The sequence below is a fragment of the Thamnophis elegans genome, chromosome 4 (genome assembly GCF_009769535.1).
Source record: "Thamnophis elegans isolate rThaEle1 chromosome 4, rThaEle1.pri, whole genome shotgun sequence".
NCBI classification, from domain to species: Eukaryota; Metazoa; Chordata; class Lepidosauria; order Squamata; family Colubridae; genus Thamnophis; species Thamnophis elegans.
This window is the reverse complement of record NC_045544.1, coordinates 40,927,874-40,950,261: the sequence shown is the minus strand read 5'-3', so window position 1 is coordinate 40,950,261 and position 22,388 is coordinate 40,927,874. Positions and strand designations below refer to the sequence as shown.

Here is a 22,388-nt window from a genome sequence, read left to right as displayed (position 1 = left end):
TGGAAGATGTTTCACTTCTCATCAAAGAAGCTTCTTCAGTTCTGACAGGATAGTGGGGAATGGAAGGATTTATATTCCTTGCAGACAGCTGGTCATCTGCATCCTTTTAGAGAGCTGTTGAGGCCAGCTGAAGGTTTATCTGTGTCCTCAAGGTCACCTGAGTAGTGCTCCTGCTTCCTGTAGTCTGCAATTTTCTCTGGAAATTCATTCCTACTCCCACACCATTCAAAGGGTGTTCACTCCAAATTGTATAGTTAAAAGTCTGTAGAAGATTTTGAGACCTTAAGACTTTGAGACCTTGCTTAAGACATTATGCAAGGCTTTGTGTGACCACAACAGGTGATTTTACTGCCAGCTTCTCCATTAGTTCTGCTTGCCAGAGGCCATTGTAAAGCAAGCAAATGGTGACTACATGGCCACAGGGTGCTGTTATGGTTGTAATTAACCCCCAGTTGAAAGACACCCAAATTGCTAACATGTCATCTAGTGGGCACAGACAATTGTAAATATGAAAACTGATCATCAGGTTATTTTTTCCATTACCATTATACATTCAGACAGTCATTAAACAGGGAAGTTGTCAGGCAAGGTTTACCTGTATGCACTTAATATGAAGTTTAGGACAAATCCAATAAGGCAAAATATTTTAAAATCCCATTAAATCTTGATGACATCTTTGTCAACTATGCATAGCCTGACAAATGATTGGACACGGGAAAACCCAACTATTTTTGTTTGGTTTTTTTTTCCAAATATTTTTATTGCAGCACAGTGAACCATATTTCAGTAAACAGGTAGGAAGAATATTTCCGGACAATAAAACTTCTGGGAAATACAAATGAAAATGCATAAAAGCCAGTCACCCTATCCATTGCATCAGAAAAGAAAGCATAAATGCAGTCTAGAAATGAATATAATAGAAGTACTAATGTTTTAAAAATATATTTCATTGAATGTAGAGAGTTGCTGACAAGGCAACATTATTTCATTTCATTTTTTTACTTTTTGTCATAAAGTTTCTCAGGATTCAGTTAGGAAGTAGTTGCGCCACACTAAACAGTGCAGTTGCTGAAAATAGATTGAAAACCATTGAAGAAATATTCCTGATTCAGGAATCGGCCTAAAGAGTTCTATGGCTTTTGACTCAGGCAGTACCTTATTGGCAAGAATAATGGAATTCTGACACTTCTGCATAAAAAAAATATATCAAAAAATGAAAATTATGACGCTGGCTGTTCATGCCATTTAGCATGCATAGTAGCAAAATATGGGGCCAAGATGCTTTCCTTTGATAAATGTTTTTATTTTATCATTTTAGTTTTTTTTTTAAAAAAACATCAGGAAACTTGCTTCAACTTGATGATTGAGATTACCAAACTCAGTTGAAAGGGCCCTATGTACTTAAGGTGATTTTGAATGCAATTTCATCTCTTAACTAGATTGGTATGCTGATGGACTTGTTTTACAAAAATGCCACAAAACAGATAAATCACCTGAAACAAGCCAAGCTGGATTAGCAAATATTGCATAAACTGTAGGTGCTGCTATTGCATGCAATTGTGCCTTATTTTAAAAGCTTCAACATTTCACAGGTTGTATTCTACTCTGGCCCGATGAAGTGGTCTATAGGTGTTATAGGATATTTTATTAAACCACAGGACAAACTTGAGAACAAGATGATGGGAGGAAGATTTCAAAAGTCAGACTAAGATCTTGATAGATGGATAGAAATTAATGCACCATAGTTGAGCAAAAAAGTGCCACATCAGAAAGTGTTAAGATCCATGCTTAATCTCATAAGAAGTGAAAAGCTTGGAGGTGGCCTTAATGGAAACTATCTTTGGAACAATTTCCCAGTGTTTTAACACACAACATACAAAATGTAAGGTTTTAATGAAGCTGCATGTTTCCTTTACATGAAGAAGGTAAATTTAATCAGTTTTGGCAACAACTATTCAGAATGTAAGATCCAGCTACTGGACCAGCATTATTTTCAATATTAACATATTTTGTAAAATAAGTGCTCCTTGGTGTATGTTATCAAGAGAAATTACAGAAGAAGGGTTGAGTCCTTCTTACGGTTGTTTGGGATTTATTCATTTTTATGTATACTTCTTCATTTGGATGAAATTGAAATTTATAATAGATGGCCTTAAACTTTAACTCCCATCTTTCCAACAACTTTGTGGTATTTGTTGTTATTAGCTGCGAAGTCATGTCTGACCCATCACAACCCCATGGACAAAGTTCCTCCAGGCCTTCCTGTTATCTACCATCCTCTGGAGTCCATTTAAGCTTACGCCTACTGCTTCAGTGACTCCATCCAGCCACCTCATTCTCTGTTATCCCTTTTTTCTTTTACCCTCAATCTCTTCCAGCATTAGGCTCTTCTCCAGTGAGTCCTTCCTTCTCATTAGGTGGCCATAGTATTTGAGTTTCACTTTCAGGATCTGGCCTTCTAAAGAGCAGTCAGGGTTGATCTCCTCTAGGACTGACCGGTTTGATCGTCATGCAATACAAGGGACTTGCAAGAGTCTTCTCCAGCACCATAGTTCAAAGGCCTCAATTCTTTGCCGCTCAGCCTTTCTTATGGTCCAACTTTCACAGCCATACATTGTAACTGGGAAAACCATAGCCTTGACTATATGGACTTTTGTTGGCAGGGTGATGTCTCTGCTTTTTAGTATGTTGCCTAGATTTACCATAGCTTTCCTTCTCAGGAGCAAGTGTCTTTTAATTTCTTGGCTGCAGTCCCCATCTGCGGTGATCTTGGAGCCCAGAGAATGAAATCTGTCACTACCTCCATTTCTTCCCCATCTATTTGCCAGGAATTGAGAGGGCCAGATGCCATGATCTTAGTTTTCTTAATGTTGAGTTTCAAGCCAACTTGTGGTATGGGCAATACAATTTATGAATTTAATGAATGAATAAATCAGAGTTAAGATTTCTCATAACTTGTATATTTATTGTCTTTTGTTTATTGGAGCTTGTATATTTTTCTTTGTTGTGAATTTTTTTCATAGAAGCAATTCAATAGCTCTATTGGTGTAGCCCAGTATTCAGCTCCATAATCTAACACAGCATGTAGGAATTGTGCATATTTAGTGGTAAGCTGTATACATTCTTGGTACTTAAGGGTACTCTTCTTTTCTTTAATGAATAAAATGGAAAAATCTCATTTTCCTTTCTGCAAGACCTGTTTTTTCACTAATTTAGGTGCATCAAATTAACTTTCCAAGAGTGATCCTTGATATTTCCTGTACAACTCTTTTTGATTTGCCTATGAAGGTCTGTGAGATTTGGATATAAGTGCTGTCAATGAAATTTCTCAAACAGCCTCTAGAATATAGAGTAGGAAAATGAGAACAAGTTAACTGTCAAATTGTCAGATAAAGAGATATTTTATGGTTGTAAATAGAACTCTAATTTTAGTTAGGTACCTTCTGTGGACAAAATAGTGTATTTTCTGAAGGACTCATAAATTGCACCCAGGTTTAATGATTTGCATACAATGGTCATTGCAAGAAATGACCCTTTCTATTGTTGCACCAGCTTTGCTCTGGTTCCTTCTGTTAATATGATTAGATGAAGAAGACATAATATATTCTGAATGTGGAATAACTACAAATACAGTTTTGAAATGATTGGTGTTAACAACACATAATGACCAAATTTCTAAAAATGTGGCCGATCAATAGTTTAATTCCAAGGTATCCTTCATTCAGCATTTAGATACAATTCAGAGTGTTGCTTCCACTTTTTGGAACTCTATAGTAGACAGTTGACTGAAGAAATGCTTCCACCATATTTTCCATGTTGCATCAGGTGAATTTTAAATTGTAGGTAGGTTAAAAAAAATCTAGTTTCTTAAAAGGGGTAGCAGTTGAGCATGAAAGCTGCCAGGCATTCACCTCTGAAGGTCCAATTAAAGTGATTTAGTAGTAATCATACCTATGCACAGGAATCTTCTCAACTAATGGTTAGCACCTGCTTTGGGTTAGATAAGAGTCAACAGGTTTCAAGGAGAGTTGGACGTAGTTTGCTTGTGGCTATGTAAGGATTCTAGACTGATCCCTCTTTTAACTGCACCTGCAAGTTCTGCTACTTCTTCTCTTACAGTAGCACTATTAACATTTTTCTGTGCAGTGTTCTTGCTACTTTTTTCGAAGTGGTGCATTTTTTTAGAGGGTCCAGTTTTCCTTTATTTATTTTTTCCTTATTTTGTTAAACTTTCTACGGGCCTTACCTGTTGTAGAAATAAAATCTATCTGTCATACAAATACTTAAAATAAGTCAATAATTTGGACAATCTCTTGAGAAATTCATTTAACCAAGCAGAAACATAAACCAACATGAATTACCATACAACACATTAGGAATTTTTAAATTTTTTCAAGTTGTTAGTTGAAAAATAAAAATATTTAACTCCTTATCAAGATGCAACATTCTACTGATGGAAAGTTGGCTACATTTTAATGATTCCCCACCACCACCTTTTGTCAAGTTCTAAGGAAACCTTAGGGTTCTATACAGCACCATTTAAAAAGTCCTGGAATAGATAATCTGACATTTTCATGCTGAGGTGTAATCTAATGTAATAACACAAGCATTGAAATCTGAGATTTCCTTCCACCTTTTTCAGTACTTTCTAGAAAGTCAGTGTATAGAGTGCATCAGTGGAATTAGCTATGCAGGTAGCCAGTTTTGGGCCCATTAATTTCAGGGAAAAGACATTCACCTCCTCCACAGAAAAGCTTTCAAGTATTTTTCCATGATTTTGCCCTAACACTGGAAGTTGAGGTAAATTAGCAAAGATTGCTGAAAATTGCTCATAGCAATCACCCACCTGTTTACGGATTACCAAGAATCAATCATACAATATAAAAAACCTCCCTGAAAATCCCCAAAACAATTGAAATAATTATTAGAACACTCAATACATAAATATTTTTGAAGCCACTAATAATTCAAAATGTTAAACAACTGTTTAATTTAGGAGAGATTGTGCATTTCAAAAGTAGCAGTAGACAGAAAGCCCAAGATTGAGTCTTCCTTAAATGAATTGCTTGAAATAAAAGTGGGTTTCTTGGGATAATTTCTTTGGTACGATGCAAAAATTAAATATAGTAAATAAAAAAAATCTATTGCAATAACTGTATAGTCCCACAAATAATCAATACCAAATTGATTATTATTCATGGTGCAACAGTCTAGTAGATTATGGAATTAATTAGAATAGAGTTTGTTCTCCAACTATGATCTAGGATCTAGTGCCCTTTAGATTTTCTGGACTACAACCCTGGCAATCTATTACCATTGTTTCAAATAACTAATTAACCTACTGCTGAAAAAATGGCCAGTCCAGGCCACCATAGGTATATAAACATAGCTTTAGTGCAGAACAATCTTCTGTAATTGCCCTCATGTTAATAAATAAATTGACAGGCCTGCCTTTCCATTTAAGCATAAAGAAACAAACAAAAGCATTTTCAAAAAGAAATCCTTTAATGAACTAACCGCACAATTAGAATAAGGGAAATTGAGCGTAGAATGAAGATTGCTTTTTCCCCGCCTTGTGTAACTATATTATGCCACATGTCTTTAAAAGATCATAATTCCCTTCAGTAATATATACAGAGTAATATTGTAGTAAATAAAACCATTTGATTAATAAATTAAGGAAAATAAATACGATGTATTTATTACTTTAAAAATATCTTAATTTCTGGTTTTATTAAGAATTTCTAAGGCTAAACAAAAGAAAATATTTTAAAACATTTCAATAAGTGTGTATTTTGTATAATAATAATCTAGGACAGGGGTGTCAAATTTGCAGGCCAGATAAGTTATGTATTGGCCACGCCCACCCTATTTTAGCGAAGGGGAAAAAGTTGCGATACACCATGTGACAACGTGATGATGAATGTTTGACACCCCTGTTCTAGGATATCCATATTCCTTTTTCCTGTCCTTTGAAACTTATATTCCTTTGAAAGTTCTGTAAATATAAAAGTCTGATTAGTAGTGATATAATTTGGGCTTTGATCCTGCTTTCCTGGCTGTAAGCAGGAAAATTGTAATGCAACAATTTTAGCATTTTGAAGATCCTCTCTATGAGGGGTTCTTGATACTCTCTGAGCTTGCAGATGTTTTGCTACCCACACTAGGTAACTTCATCAATAAATAGTAAGGAATAGGGTTTGCTCTCAGTTTATATTTATGTGCCTGGTCAGTGATGGTGGGAGTGGTCCTGTTCTTTTCTTAATTGTTAGATTAATCCTTACAAGTTCTGATGATGTTACCTAGTTTGAATAATGAAAATTCTACAAGAAAACAACCAAGATCAAAGAACACCAAGGACCCCTCATTTTAACCTCAAACTACAAAGATTTTCCTTTACCAATCCTATTTGTACTTGTGTTATACTGTTCCTATCCTCCAGTTTCCAAAGTAACAGCTACTGTAGTCAAAAACATTGTGAAATGTATGATTGACTTTTCTCTGTTTTGCTTTGGGGGGGGGGAACGGGGACTCGATGTGTTTGTTTGAAATGAAAACTTAAATCTGAAGTGTCAAAAAGAAACATTGAATTGTTACGGTATAATAATTGCCCTATTAAAAATAATTAACTAGTAGTCCTGGAAAAAAGAACAAGGCTACTGTGCCCTCTGCCTATGTTGATTGGTTTATTTAGCTTTCCCCCCCCCCCCACATCCTTGCATATTCTTCACTTTTTCAAGAGAAATTCACAAGGGTATTGTAATTGCAGGGATAATCTCATGATGTAAATACCCTACTTTATCTTGTATCGCAGCCTCTATATACATACTATATGAATGTATATGTGATTTAGTAAACAGTAAAGGTCACCAAAAATAGGTTTTATATCATACATTTGAGCCACTCTGCATAGTCATCCTCAATCATTTTCAAAAATATTTAAATAGGATTAGTAAATAATTAGCATTTGTAATCATACCGAATTATCATACACCAAGGCATTTCTAACATTTTGTTTGATATCACAAATTAAGAACCCAATTTTGCTAATGAAATTATTATACATCATTCTGCTTTGGCCCTTTGATCTGTAATCTGTTTAAAAAACTAGTTTTGAGCCTACAGTTTATAAACGCCACTGGATATAGAAGATCAGAGTACATGTTCACAGGAAGCTGTTTTCTTTGATATTATCACATATTATCTTTTCTTACAATTCTTTTCATTTTCATAAGAATTTCCAGCAGCTGATAAAGGATGCTGGGTGAGACCACAATAGTTGCTACAAAATTTATATGATTGAAATTATTGTCCTTGAAGCTACATTCTTTTACAATATTGTTTCAGAGCTGGAATTCAGCAGGTTCTGACCAGTTCTGGAGAACCGCTAGTGGAAATTTAGAGTAGTTCGGACAACTTGTAAATATCACCTCTGACTGGCCCTGCCCCCACCTATTCTCTGCCTCCCGAATCCCAGATGATTGTGAGGAAATGGGGATTTTTCAGTAACCTTCCCCTGGAGTGGGGTGGGAATGGAGATTTTACAGTATTCTTCCCCTGCCACGCCTACCAAGCCACACCACACCCACCAAGCCATGCCCACAGAACTGGTAATAAAAAAAATTGAATCCCACCACTGGATTGCTTGTACCTGATCCACATTATCTCCAGTATGTCAGAAAGCAGTTTTTTAAGAAGACCAATAGAATTTCTTATCTTCAACTTCAACTGCTTCAGTCCTCTCCAAGTGCTTTGGGTAGAAATATCCAACTTTCTGTTGGTCCAGAAAGTTAGGGATTTAAAAGTTGTACTTAATACATCTAAAAGACACCGGGTTGGGGAAGACTGAAACATACTAGAGTTAATCCCAAATTCAGATTATCATTTCATTCATTCATTTCAGTTTATTCAAGTTTTTTCTTCATTCATTCTTTATTGATTCTTGAATAATTGAAAATGACCACTAAGAATGAAGCTACTGGTTTCTTTGTCTCCAAACCAAGTCTCATCTGGTTTTACATTTCTCTGTAAGTTATACCGCCTTGGCAATATGGACTAATTAAAGATACTTCTATTAATGTGCACAATGTCTTCCTTTATGATTGATTGAGACTTATCAAAAACATAAAATGGAGTCTATAGTAATGACAATATTAGTGTATTCCATTCTGGATTTCTTTGTAGTTTTGCTGAATGCCGTGTTTAATTCTGTATTAAGAATTGGATAGTTGGAGGTATTTTTGATGGCATGTTGTCCTTAATTTGTTCTCTGTTTACTTTGTGCATCTCCATTTCATACTCTTCTTTAAATAACTATTAAGATACATTTCACCTTCTGTTGACTCATCTTATGGTTTCTCGTAGCTTATTCGATAATTTTTGCAGCACTGTTAAAAGGTTATAAAGATCTTAGACTTTTTTAAAAAAAAATGGGCATGGAAATTAGAATTTCTATTATTGTTGATGGACTGTACAAGCTACAGTAATGTTTTATAACTCTTCTACTTCTATAAGATACTGGTAGTATTTGTGGTGCAGATTTAGGTTTTTATTGATATTAACATTTTCTTGGCAAACTCTGTGTATGGGTTTGTTTGTTTACATATATAATCTTTATGATAATTGTAAATTCTGGCAATCGTAAACCATTGACAATTATATCACTTTGCCACTAGTTCTTCCTGAGATTTTATAATATACTCATAACCCGGCATTGCCCAGGTATTTATTTATAGGGGGAAAATGTCCAGACCAAATGTAATTTGCAATGTTGGATTTTCCTCCTTATCAGAGAGAGCCACCTTGTAGAGTAATGTGAAGTCGTTACCATGGCAACTCCACTGTGCTGTACAGTAGAAGCCATTATTAAGGCACAACATGTTGTATCTTAACAGAACACACACACCGAGGGGGTGTTAGGGGTGTCTTACCCCAACAATGTTTTTTTTTCCAGAGTGTAAGTCATCTGTGTACAAAGTTTGATTGAAATTGCTCAAGGCATTCCAGAGTTATGCCACACACATGTTTTTGAGCACTAACTAGGTTTGTAACTATTCCATACAAGTAGTCCTCAACTTACAAAAGTTCATTTACTGACCATTTGAAGTTTCAGTATCACTGAAAAAAAGTGACTTATGATTGTTTTTCAAATTTATGGTCATTGCTGCATCCCATAATCACCTGATCAAAATTTACCCATTTGACAACTGACTCATTTATGCTGGTTGCAGTATCCTGGAGTCATGTGATCCCTTTTTGCGACCTTCTGACAAGCAAAGTTAATGGGGAAGCCAGATTTACTTAACAACCGTGACAGCTGCAGTGATTTAATTAACAACTGTGACAAGAAAGGTTGTAAAATGGGGCAAAACTCACTTAACACAATGTCTCACTTAGCAACAAAGAGATTGTGCTCACTTGTGGTCGTAAGTTGCGGACTACCTGTATTCTCAATATGGCATGTCCAACATAATTATTTTTAAAATCAACACTAACCTTGACTTTATCATAACACAGTCTGAGGGCTGGAGAGTGACACCAGACTGCTTAGCAAATTCAGAAAAGAATTTGCTTGTACTATTTGCAGTTTTACTACTTCAATTTTTCATCAGAGTTCTTCGTTATGGCATTGTTATACCAGAACTACTTCATACAGCTTTTCTGAATAATAGTAGCCACTTACTAGAGCTTTAAGCAGGGGTGGGCTGCTACAGGTTTGCCCGTGTTCGGGAGAACCTGTAGCTGGTTTGGAAAGCTTCCAAATCCCACCCCACCCCTCCCAGGAGTCTCTACACAGCCCATTTTGGATGTGAGGTAAGCGCAGGGCCCGTTCTGAGGCTCGGGGAGGGGGGAAAACAGGCCTCCTGGAAGTTCCAGAAGGCCAGAAATGGGCCCGTTTCTGGCTTCCAGATGGAGGCAGTTTTTGCCCTCCCAGGAAAGCTTCCGGGGCCTGGGGAAGACAAAAATGCTCCCCCACCATAGTGCAGGAGGCCAACTAGGCCTCACCCACCATGGTCACGCCCATCTAGCAACCGGGCAAAGAACTCATTGATGAAATTTTTGAAGCCCACCCCTGGCTGGAAGAGACAATTTGTGAATGAGAGAGAAGCCGCATCAAAAGATGCTGACTGCCCCAGTTTGCTGACAAGAAGTGACGAATAATGATTTTTGTTTCAGAGGCTCACTGAAGGAAACTATAGTTTGACCAAAAAGCTGTGTTTAAAAAAAATATGTACATCAAATTATATAATTTGCTTTTTCTTATGCATTGATTTCAATTCTTTCTTTCAGGAGGTTGCACCTTTGAAGATGGCCCGGGACCCTGTGATTATCATCAGGACCCCTATGATGATTTTGACTGGGTACATGTTAGTGCTCAAGAGCCTCATTATCTACCCCCTGAGATGCCTCTTGGTAAGTGTCCAGAGTGTTGGTAAAAACAAATATTTTGTGAGATGTGACTGGATGCATGATTTGTGCCCACAAATTTGAAAACTGTTCCCCAGGGAACAATATAATAGAACGAGTGAGGTGGGGTTAAGAATTACCTGCATTCTCAAATGAAAGAAGGAATAACGTATTTAACTGGATAGGTTTCTAGATCTAGCTTTATTATAGGTAAAGGTAAACGCTTCCCTAGCACATGTGCTAGTCATTCCTGATTCTAGGGGGCAGTGCTCATCTCCATTTCAAAGATGAAGAGTCAGCGCTGTCCGAAGACATCTCTGTGGTCATGTAGCTGGCATGACTAAATGCCGAAGGCCCGTGGAACGCTGTTACCTTGCCACCAAAGGTGGTTCCTATTTTTCTACTTGAATTTTTTTATGCGCTTCCAAACTGCTAGGTTGGCAGAAGCTGGGACACTCCGTTATGTGGCACTAGGGATTCAAACTGCTGAAGCGCTAACCTTCTGATCGACAATCTCAGTGTCTTAGCGACTGAGCTACCATGTCCCCTTTACTATTTATAGCTTTACTATAAATATATGCTTATTGTACTCCTGTTTAACAGAATTACAGTGAAAAAAAATCCTAGATCTTTATACACCAGCCCAGACCTTTTGACCTAGCAGCACACTGACTAAAACAATTACACTGCAAGTTGAGTTCAGATTTGTTCTTTATCTTATAAAAGTCACAGCCATACTCGGCAGCATCAGGATTCTACTTTTGCACTAATTTCCTTAGTTTCTAAGATTTATACTGAGGTCATTGCTTACATAACCAAAATGGGCACTACTAATGAGCAAGACCCAGATATGGATGGGAAAAGGGGAAAAGGAGTATTGGGTGTCCAGTGAAGTACTCTATAACCCAGAAATTTCCAGATAGCACTAGAGAGCCAGCATGGTGGATCGAGACCAAAATGGCTCAATCATAGAAATGAGGACCAAAAAGATTCACCCTCTGCCATAGAAATTTGCTTGGAGACATGATAGGCCCTGTCTCTCAAGCTCACCTACATCACCAAGGTGGCGCAGTGGTTAAATGCAGCACTGCAGGCTACTGCTAGATCAGCAGGTCAGCGGTTCAAATCTCACCGGCTCAGGGTTGACTCAGCCTTCCATCCTTCCGAGGTGGGTAAAATGAGGACCCAGATTGTTGGGGGCAATATGCTGACTCTCTGTAAACCGCTTAGAGAGGCCTGAAAGGCCTATGAAGCGGTATATAAGTCTACTGCTATTGCTATTGCTATTGCTATCATAGAGTTTTGGGGAAAAAAATACTATATATTTTTTCCTTTAGTTTCTGAAAGAAAATTAACATAGAAATCAAACAAAATGCTTGGTAGACAATTGACTTAATTCATTCACATTTGAATTTTGAAATAGAATACAGTAAAAATTAGCTGTTCACCTTCAAAGCAGTTAAAAATGAAATAATTAAAGCTGTTGCACTTTGAAGCTAACAACAAAAAATGTGACTGTGATTTATACTGCACAAACTCCACAACAATGAAAGAATATGAATGCTTATATCTGAGAGATCGATTAACTGCAATTCCTCCTAAACTAGGGATGTGCAAAAGATTTCTGCTGCAAAACAGCTATTTTAAGTATTGTATTTGTGAAACAAAAATTGTTTTGACAGTTTGGTTTTGAAATTGAAACAAAACACAGCTTTTTTCCCCAAGCATGAAACAAAGCTTAGTTGTTTCAAACGGCATTCTCTGGATTGTTCTAAGTTTTAACCGCTCAGGGCACTGATTGGACTGCTGTATGTATTATTATTTTTCAAATATTTTCCAGCCAAATCTAGTCCTGTTGCAGTTGATTTTGAGTTGGATGGGGAATATAGGAGCGGAGTGTTGGAGGAAAGAAGCAGTTATCTATATGCTTGGCAGCTTGCCTGGGAATTTCTTTCTCTCTCTCTTTTAAAGTGCTCAACTTCATACAAATGGATGGATGAGCTGTATCTCTGTTTTGCTAGGCTTTATTTTACAGGCAGAGCTAATATGAAGTTCTGCATGCATGATTGTACTTCTTGCTCAGCTGTTGTATTTTAGAAGTACCAAGTACAATGTTGATTTGGTTGATTTCCTAAATTTGTGAGGTTTCTGCACTGTTTGCTTGCTTTTGTGTCCCGTTGGGGGCTGAGCTTCAGTGTGAAGATTCTGTGAATTGGGGCAGCACTGCCAAACCTTGGCATATGTCTACATTCTGAATGTGTCATTCAGTCTGGTTCAAATGTACTACATTCACTTGCATTTAAGAATAATAGCTTGTTGCTCCATAAAGGGTAACTACAAAGAACAAATCCTGTCACTTTTCCTGACTTGCGTTCGGCATATAGGCTGCCAAGCACCCAAAACATCCTGATCTTGCTAAATGGTGTGGCACATCCGGGGGGGGGAGGGAATCACCCCTGGGTTGAGTTTCAGGATGTTGCCCCTGGGGATGTGGACAAGGCCATGAGGGCTGTGAGTGCCTCCACCTGTGTACTGGACCCGTGTCCCTCCTGGCTGGTTGCCAACAGCAGTGAGGTGACACGAGGCTGGATCCAGGCGGTTGTTACCGCCTCTCTTCGGGAGGGGCACTTCCCCGCCGCACTTAAAGCGGCGGTGGTGAGACCCCTCCTGAAGAAGCCATCTTTGGATCCAGCTGTTCTCAACAACTATCATCCAGTCTCCAACCTCCCCTTTGTGGGGAAGGTTGTCGAGAAGGTGGTGGCCTTCCAGCTTCAACGGTCCTTGGAGGAAGCCAGTTATCTTGACCCCTTCCAGTCGGGCTTCAGACCTGGTTACAGCACAGAAACCGCTTTGGTCGCATTGACCGATGATCTCTGGAGAACCAGAGATGGAGGCCATGCCTCCATCCTGGTTCTCCTTGACCTCTCGGCGGCTTTCAATACCATCGACCATGGTATCCTTCTGCGACGACTGCGAGAGGTGGGGGTGGGAGGCACTGTTTTGCAGTGGTTCTCCTCCTACCTCTCGTACAGGTCGCAGTCGGTGTTAGTTGGGGGGCAGAGATCGACCCCTAGGCCCCTAACATACGGGGTGCCGCAGGGTTCGGTCTTATCCCCCCTACTATTTAACATCTACATGAAACCGCTGGGCGAGATCATTCGGAGGCATGGGTTAAGATACCACCAATACGCGGACGATACTCAGTTGTATCTGTCCGCCCCGTGCCAACTCAATGAAGCGGTGGACGTGGTGAACCGGGGTCTTGAAGCCGTTAGGGACTGGATGAGGGCTAACAAGCTTGTACTCAACCCGGAGAAGACCGAGTGGCTGTTGTGTTTCCCTCCCAAAGATTCGACCAGTGTTCCATCGCTCAGGCTGGGGGGTCAAATTTTATACCCCTCAGAGAGGGTTCGCAACTTGGGAGTCCTCCTGGATCCACAGCTGACTTTCGACCACCATCTGACGGCTGTGACCAGGGGGGCATTTGCCCAGGTTCGCCTGGTACGCCAGTTGCGACCGTACCTGAACCGGGAGGCTCTCACAACAGTCACTCGGGCCCTTGTGACCTCTAGGCTGGAATACTGCAATGTGCTCTACATGGTGCTGCCCTTGAAGAGCATCCGGCGACTTCAGCTAGTCCAGAACGCGGCCGCACGAGTGATTGTGGGCGCACCTCGGTTCGCCCACATAACACCTATCCTCCGCGAGCTGCGCTGGCTACCTGTTGATCTCCGGGTGCACTTCAAGGTGCTACTCACCACCTTTAAAGCCCTCCATGGTAGTGGATCTGCGTACTTGAGAGACCGCCTCCTGCCAATTACCTCCCTGCGACCTATAAGATCACATAGATTGGGCCTCCTCCGAATACCATCCGCCAGTCAGTGCCGACTGGCAACTACACGGAGGAGGGCCTTTTCAATAGCAGCTCCGACCCTCTGGAACGATCTCCCCGTGGAGATTCGTACCCTCACCACCGTCCAGACCTTCCGCACAGCCCTCAAGACCTGGCTATCCCGTCAGGCCTGGGGATAAGATCACAATCTGTCCCCACCCGAATGAAGAATGAATGTTGAGTACTATTTTAACTCTTATGTATTGTTTTATGTTTATTGTTTATACCCCCCTCCCTATTTTATGTAAGCCGCCCTGAGTCCCCGCGGGGAAAAGGGCGGCCTATAAATATTAATAAATACTAAAAATAAAATACTAAATCAGCAAGGAATTTTAAAAAAAATGTAATGCAGAACGTTAAGATAACCTTATAGGGAATATGAGCTAATTGAAAGAGAGTTTTAAAGAGATTAGGTGCTCTCTTTGTTTTCTAATCTTTTGCCTGAGCAATTCAGAGAGTTTGCATAAATTGGAAAGCTTGTATCTATGCTTCCTGATAACAGATTTGAAACAGACTTTTTCAAAGAGTGAAAGCAAAGTTGTGTTCCCATTGATTCCTAAGGACAGCCACCCCCAACCTTTCTTGCACCAGGGACTGATTTCAGAAGAAAAATTGTCTTCCACGGACCAGGCAGTGGGGATGGTTTTGTGCACAACCTAGCCTAGGTCCCACTCATGCACAAATGAAGCTTTGCTCGCTTATCTGCCGCTTGTGCAACAGGTTTCTAATAGGGTGTACTGGTCCATAACCCATTGTTGGGAGGTCCCTTCCTAAATTGATATATTGATATACCTGGATAGATACAGCAATCTCCTAGGAAAGGGCATGCTTAATTTGGCAGTTGCAGACAGATGTTACTGTATATGTATGCATAGGCATCCTAGTCCAAATCTTCTGTTTATCTTTCGGTTGAGATTTTACAATGCCATTATAGTACTTTAATAGCTACCTTCAAAGTATTACGCTAGCATAGTAGGGAATATTCCCACAAAGTTTATTGATATAACAATGAAAATAAAGAAATAAACAGCCATATATTTGGATTATCGTACATATACAATATATGTGACTTCAAAAATGTTTTTATTTCTAAGGCAGTGGAGAAGGGTAAGAAAAAAAAAGATGGACCTTCTGATTGTTCTTTAGTTTGTGAATTCTACTAGGATTTTGATTTATGGAAATGTTTTCATTGTTAATTACTACTGTGGACAAGATAATGAATAACTGGAAAGGTGCAGCCTAGATGACCTTGTCTGTTCACCTTTGATAAACAGCACAATTGGTGCTTTCTCGATAGACTGTTATGCTGAACAAAATGAATGCTTCTGAAATTCAAGTTCATTTTTCAATTAATGGGATATTAAATAATTAATCATGCAAAAGGAGGAAATAAAGGTCAGGACTATTTTATTTATTCCTTCAAACAACTTGCAGCTGTGTAAGGGTGGAATAAGGGACCTTTGCACTATAAAATTAATCCTACCTGCTTGCAACACTGCCATCCATTTTCTTGTCTACAGTTCTCTAATTAATTATACTTAAAAGCAAGCACCCTTTCACTTTTATAACTAGCAATTAGGCTTTCACTTTTATGTGGTTCCAATTGATAAATGGTTGAATGCTACACTGCATCTTCCTCATTAAGTTCGACAACGTAGTAGGGATGTATTTAAACCAATCCTTGTCTCCTGGGTGATTGCATGATGCCCAGTGTTGTTCCAGAATGTGAGGTGGAAGTAAGTGTTTATGCTGAATCAGCTTCCTCTGGGCTAGTGAATCACTGTCAAGTTATTGGAAATATCAAGTTGGATCCATAGTGGTAGTCTGTTCCTGTTCAAATCCCCTGGGTAGATGTTATTTTTTGGAATGTTTCCACAATTGCATATTTGTCCCTTTTAACTGGTCAGTGTTCCACCTCTCCTTTTCTTTTTCTTAAAGACAATTGATTCCATGTTGCTGAAATCATACACAAACACAAGGGTAAATAATAAAAAAAAATCATGTTATCATTTCACCAGCAGTAAGGAGAGAAATGATAAATAATGATATATGAGCACATTTCTCATGCCACTTTTAAATATTCTGCTTGATGGGCAGGCGGTTCCTATCTCAACCATCAATGGCAGGTCCAGAGTCTTGACAGTCATAGGCAGTCATGCATACCAAACACCACAATTTCTCTTTCTTCTGTCTCCTTTTTTCTTCTGTTTTCCTGCTTTAAAATTTTGATCCTCCGTGGGGAGAAGCCATCCTTGTAGAAGTAGTAGTGCTTCACTGTAAAGGAAAGTGGGAAGGGAAAAGAAGGAGGGAACTATTGGTGAATCCAGTATTCTCAGGAACATTAGCTTCATGTCATGTTTACGGGCACACTGATGCCAGATTTTGTTATCCATTCTGTCAGATGTTGTTAAATTAATTATTGTTTTGTCAGTTTGGGTTGCCAGTATTTGTTTCCTGGCTTCTGTGCCAATATTATTGGATTGATTTGTGATCTGCTGTTGGAGCTTTGTTTTGTTTTATGATGTACCGTGCCTAGGTGATGGTGCATAATAAACACATTATTGTTGTTATTTCCTCACCTTACCTCTGATTCAATGTCTCAAGCTAGCCATTTCCCTCTCCCGTTCCTCTATCATGTTGATACAGAGTTTTGGCTTGCTTTCTTGAAAGTGGCCATACCTCTAGGCATTGGCTGGAAATTATCTCCTTGCCCTTTGTTCCAGACACTGTTAAGAAATTCAACCAAAAAGCCAGCTGCTGAATAAAGAATCCAGTTGCAGAATTGTTGACATGTATTATTTCCCCCTCACAATTTCAAGGAGATTGCAAATGCAATAAAAAAATAGTTCCACATTTGAAATCGATCTGGAACCATTACCTCTTATAGATCTGGGCTATGCAGTTTAAATCATAATGAAAAGATGTGATCATTTATGCTTACAGTAATATATTGCAATGTAAAATATTACTATTTGAAAATATAATATTCCCTATAATTGTAAACAAAATCATCTCTTGTAGTTGTGCCTTACTCCCAAGAAAACAGGTAGTCCATGACTTACAACAGTTTGTTTAGGGACCAATCAAAGTTACAATGGCATTGAAAGAAGTGACTTATGGCCATTTTTCATATTTATGATGTGAAGCGCATGGTCAGTCAACCAGTCATTAAACCGGTAGGATCCCACCCCTGCCTCCAGGGTGTTCAAATTAATTATTTCCACAGATAGATGTGGACATTCTTTTTCTTTAGATAACTGATATGCTCTAGGTTCAGATACAGATGTATCCTTAACTTACAACCATACATTTATCAGCCATTCAAAGTTAGGATGGCATTAGAGTCTAGGAGGTGCAGTGATTAGAGTGCAATACTGCAGGCTATTTCAGCTGACTGCTAGCTGCAGTTCGGCAGTTCAAAGCTCACCAGCTCAAGGTTGACTCAGCCTTCTATCCTTCCAGGGTCGGTAAAATGAGGACCCAGATTGTTGGGGGCAATATGCTGACTCTGTAAACCACTTAGAGAGAGCTGTAAAAGCACTGTGAAGCAGTATATAAGTCTAAATGCTATTGCTATTGCTGTAAATTGAGTACTACCTGCACACTAATACATCACCAGCCACAATGTGGCCTACCCTCTCTCTGAATTCTGTTTCTCAGTCAAAAACTAAACCAGTTGTGAACTCATTTTTTAAACTAGAAGTTTTGGTTTCTCTTCTGAGCATGTGGCAGGGAGAAAAATATGAATTCTGATTACAACTATACTTCTCTCTGAACCTATTTCCGAAGGAAACATTTGCACTTTCCAAACAATTCTGTGTGACTTTCCTTTCACATTTCCTACTCTTCACAGCTGCCTGTAGTGCAAACATAGTTGTCATAGCAGGAGAGCAGAGATCCTTGTGTAATTTAGTTACTGGCTAAACAAAGCTGAAGGGGAGAGATAAAAGGTCATTTCTTGCTGTGGAGATTTGGGAGCCAAGGAATCTGTATCAAGTGCTTAAAATTTGTTCTATATCTGTAAAGACGCAACATATGCCTAAAATGTTAAAACCATTAAAGACTTTCTCAATATTGGGACAATTTGTTTCATATTTGTTTGAAAAGTGGTTCAGCTTAAGCAGATATAAAATGATGAGTCCTTTCCCTCTAAAATCCTAATTTCATATTTGTTTTCTTTAGGTAAAATATTTGTTAAGAGCTTTATTCCTTAGATCTGTAAGCTAAAAAATAATAATTGTAATAACATAGTACAATAAAATGAACAATGAAACCAGATATTCTAATGCCACTGGCTATATATGCATAATCAATTTCTAAAGGACTTAGGAAATATTTAGTAAGATCTTCACTAGCCTTTGGAATATAGGTAGTTCTTGACTTGTAAAAGCACAATTGAGACCAAAATTTCTTTTGCTAAATGAGACAGTTGGTAAGTGAGTTTTGCCCAATTTTACCACCTTTCTTGCCATATTTGTTAAGTGATTCATTGCTGTTCTTAAGTTAGTATGTTAAGGTAATGATGATTTAATAGCTGACTAGCTGCTGTAAGGCTGTAAACCGAGATGATGCAATGAGAATGAGTCAGCAGGGTTATCACTTTAAGAGGCTGTCTATATAAGAGAGGCCTGTGATGGAGGTTCCGTGTAATAGTTATATATATGCATGCCTTGTAGATAACCACTATTTGAAAGCCAAAACCTCTCTGTACTTTATTTTGCTTCTGAGTTATCTCAAAATAGTAGGCACACTGTGCACACACTAACATAGTAACATGGTTGTGAAGTAAATCCGGCTTCCCTATTGACTTTACTAGTCAGAAGGTCATGAAAGGTGATCACATGAACCTTAGACAACCATCATAAATATGAACCAGTTGCCAAGCATTAGAATTTTGTGGCCATGGAATGCTGCAATGGTTATAAAACCATTGTAAAAAAATATGAGTTGTTGGAAGCAATATACTACTTTTATCCTGGTTGGAGACTTTCTCTAGCATCTTTTGTTGATTGCTCAATATAGAAGATTGAATGAAATGGATTAGGTTTTTGACTTAATTCAGGGAGCCTTCTCTTACCTTTTTAGATTGTAAATAGTGAATGTGGAAATGATTGGGAAACAAGATAATGAGATTAAATCCATTAGCAAATACAGTTTTTACTCTTCATCCTCCTGACGCAGCCGGCAGTCAAGCCATGCCACGCTGCAACCTGATTGGTCCAGCCGCGGTTGGCTGCCGGCGGGAGAATTGCGCTTCTCCCATTGGTTGGCTGCCTGACAGCTATCCGTATAAATAGCTGTCAGGCGGCGCTGTCCCGGCGATCCCCCATAAGGCTTCTGTGGCGGAGCCCCTGCACCGCCTCCTAGATTCCTCCGCCCCCTGGACCTGGACTAGTCGCGAGGCGCATGCGCTCATGGCTGTCAAACAACTACTGACAGCTGCTCCCGTACTAGCCCAGTACGATGAGCGTTTGCCCCTCCTCCTCACCTGCGATGCATCCCCCTATGGCGTGGGTGCTGTTTTGAGCCACTCCTTTCCAGACGGCTCGGAGGCAGCCATCGCCTTTTACTCGCGCACCTTGTCCAGGGCTGAACGTAGCTGGTGGCCGTAGCTGGAGGCAAAAGATTCCACCATTACCTTTATGGCCGCCCCTTCACACTCCTTACTGATCACAAGCCCCTCCTGGGCATCCTAGCAGGGGACCGTGCCACACCCCCATCCTCTCCCCGTGCTGGTCCAAGTTCCTTTCGGCTTATGCTTACCGGCTGCACTACTAGCCTGGCAAATACATTGACCACGCAGATGCCCTCAGCCAGTGCCCGTTGCCCCTCCCACTCTCCAACCCAGCCCCCTCTGTGGCCTACGGGGTCTTCCTCAAAGACGACCTGTAGCTGCCACTCTCCGCCTCGGACATCGCCACCTCCACTGCCACCGACCCCCTCCTCTCCCGCGTGTTAGACGCCGTTCGCCGGGGCTGGACGGCGGACTCTCAGACTTCAGAATTCCAGCCGTTCCTCCGCCGCCGCACCGAACTTTCCGTCCTCCAGGGATGCCTCCTCTGGGGATCTCGGGTAGTCGTACCGCCTGCCCTCTGCCAGCTGGTGCTCCGCCAGCTCCACGAGGGTCACCCAGGCATAGTCCGCATGAAGGCCCTCGGCCGCGGCTATGTCTGGTGGCCCTCTATGGACGCCGACATCACTGGCTGGGTGCAGCAGTGCCCTCCCTGCCAGGATGTACGCCCCGCCCTGCCCTCCGCCCCGCCCCAGGAATGGGACACCCTCTCCTCTCCCTGGAGTCGCCTCCACGCCGATTTCTTCAGCCCCATTGATGGCCGCTCCTTCCTGTTGGTTGTCGATGCCCTTTCCAAATGGGTGGAAGTTGTCCACCTCCGCTCCCTCACCTCTGCCGCAACTATCCATGCCATGGAGTGCCTGTTCGCCACCCACGGCCTCCCTGACACATTGGTGACTGACAACGATCCCCAATTCACATCAGCTGAATTCTGCCTCTACCTCGCCAGCTTAGAAATCTGCCATGCCCCAGTGGCTCCATACCACCCCACCAGCAATGGCATGGTGGAGCGCGTGGTTCACTCTGCCAAGGAGGGCCTGGCGCGCTTGAGCCACCAGCCATGGACAACCCGCCTGACCACCTACCTCCGGGCCCAGCACTCCACCCCCTGCGCTGCCACTGGAAAATCGCCGGCCAAGGTTCTCATGGGCCGCTGCCTCCGGACCACCCTGGACTGGCTGCACCCCCACTTATCTCTCTCAGCTTCCCTGACTTCCACCCCTAGGGCTTTCCGTGTGGGGGAGGAGGTCTACGCCCAAAATTATTCGGGTGAGCCAAAGTGGGTTCCGGCCGTGGTTCAGGAACTAACAGGACCCGGTTCCTACAGGGTCCAACTTGGTGACGGAAGAATTTGGCGGCACCATGTAGACCAATTGTGCCGCCGCGCATTGGTCCCACCTCCCAGACAGCAGGCCCGCACCGCTCTGACTCCTGCACCTGACCCTAGCCTCCAACCGCAACCGCAAGGACCTCGGCGTGCACCTCCAGACGACCACCCACCTCCACCCGTCGCAACCACTGCCTTGCCTACCAGTTTCAGTGCAAGGCTAGGGGCTAGGCCTCGGTCTCCGCTCCTCCTCCCAGACAGAGCTCCTCCTCCACTACTGTCTTCCTCAGCGACCACACCCAAACAGAGGCGGTCCCAGCGCTTGCGCAGTAGACCAGGATACTTGGACAACTACGCATGCGCCATCCGGGGGGAAGGGGTGTTGCGTCCTCCTGACGCAGCCAGCAGTCAAGCCCCGCCCCACCACAACCTGATTGGTCCAAGCGCGGTTGGCTGCCGGCGGGAGAATTGCGCCTCTCCCATTTGCTGGCCACCTGACAGCTATCCGTATGAATAGCTGTCAGGCGGCGCTGTCCCGGCGCACGAGTTCTGAACCCTTGTCTGTTGAAGCCTGTTGAATAAAACGTTTGTTAGTTACCTCACGCCTCGCCTCCTCGCTTCATATCTAAAAATGAACATATTTTTTATTTATAGACTTAACATTTTCTAGGTTCTAGGGCAAATATTTCATAAGTTCCTTAACACGACAATACCCATGTTGAACAAGACAGAGAAAGAATGAGGCAAAATGCACAATTTGCACAATAATATTTCTCCTGATGAGCTTCTCAGTTTATGTAGCAATGATAAACTTTTGCAAATGAGTTCAGGAAGAACAGCAGACTGCCTCTTCCAAATGACATCCTTTGCTGCCAAATAAGTCCTTTCAACAAGGAATGGATGGAATCCTTCAATGATTATTGAAGAGCTAACTCCATCATTCATTAGATATTTAATAATAGTCCTCAACTGGCAAGCCAAATTTATTCAAGTTTTCTTCATGGCCGATCCACACAGCATAGAATTGAGAATGGGTACACTCCATCATGATTCAACATGAGATTATTGAATTATTGGATAAGCTACTATGATGACAAAATGCATTCATTGCCTCCCTTCATTTTGCATAAGAACAATTTTGAGACATGCCAGAAGCTTCCATTATCATTGGTCCCAACTGACCAGCATTT

General features: G+C 41.0%; 1 protein-coding gene across 5 annotated transcripts in view; it reads left to right on the top strand.

Moving 5' to 3' along the window:
- The window catches only part of PTPRK (protein tyrosine phosphatase receptor type K), a 434,312-nt gene that overhangs the window by 82,330 nt on the left and 329,594 nt on the right, over nucleotides 1-22,388 (top strand). For all 5 annotated transcript variants that reach the window (XM_032215027.1, XM_032215025.1, XM_032215026.1 and 2 more), the window contains exon 2: nucleotides 10,291-10,413. In XM_032215027.1, coding sequence (XP_032070918.1) covers nucleotides 10,291-10,413 — 123 coding nt within the window. The remainder of the gene's footprint in view (nucleotides 1-10,290; nucleotides 10,414-22,388) is intronic.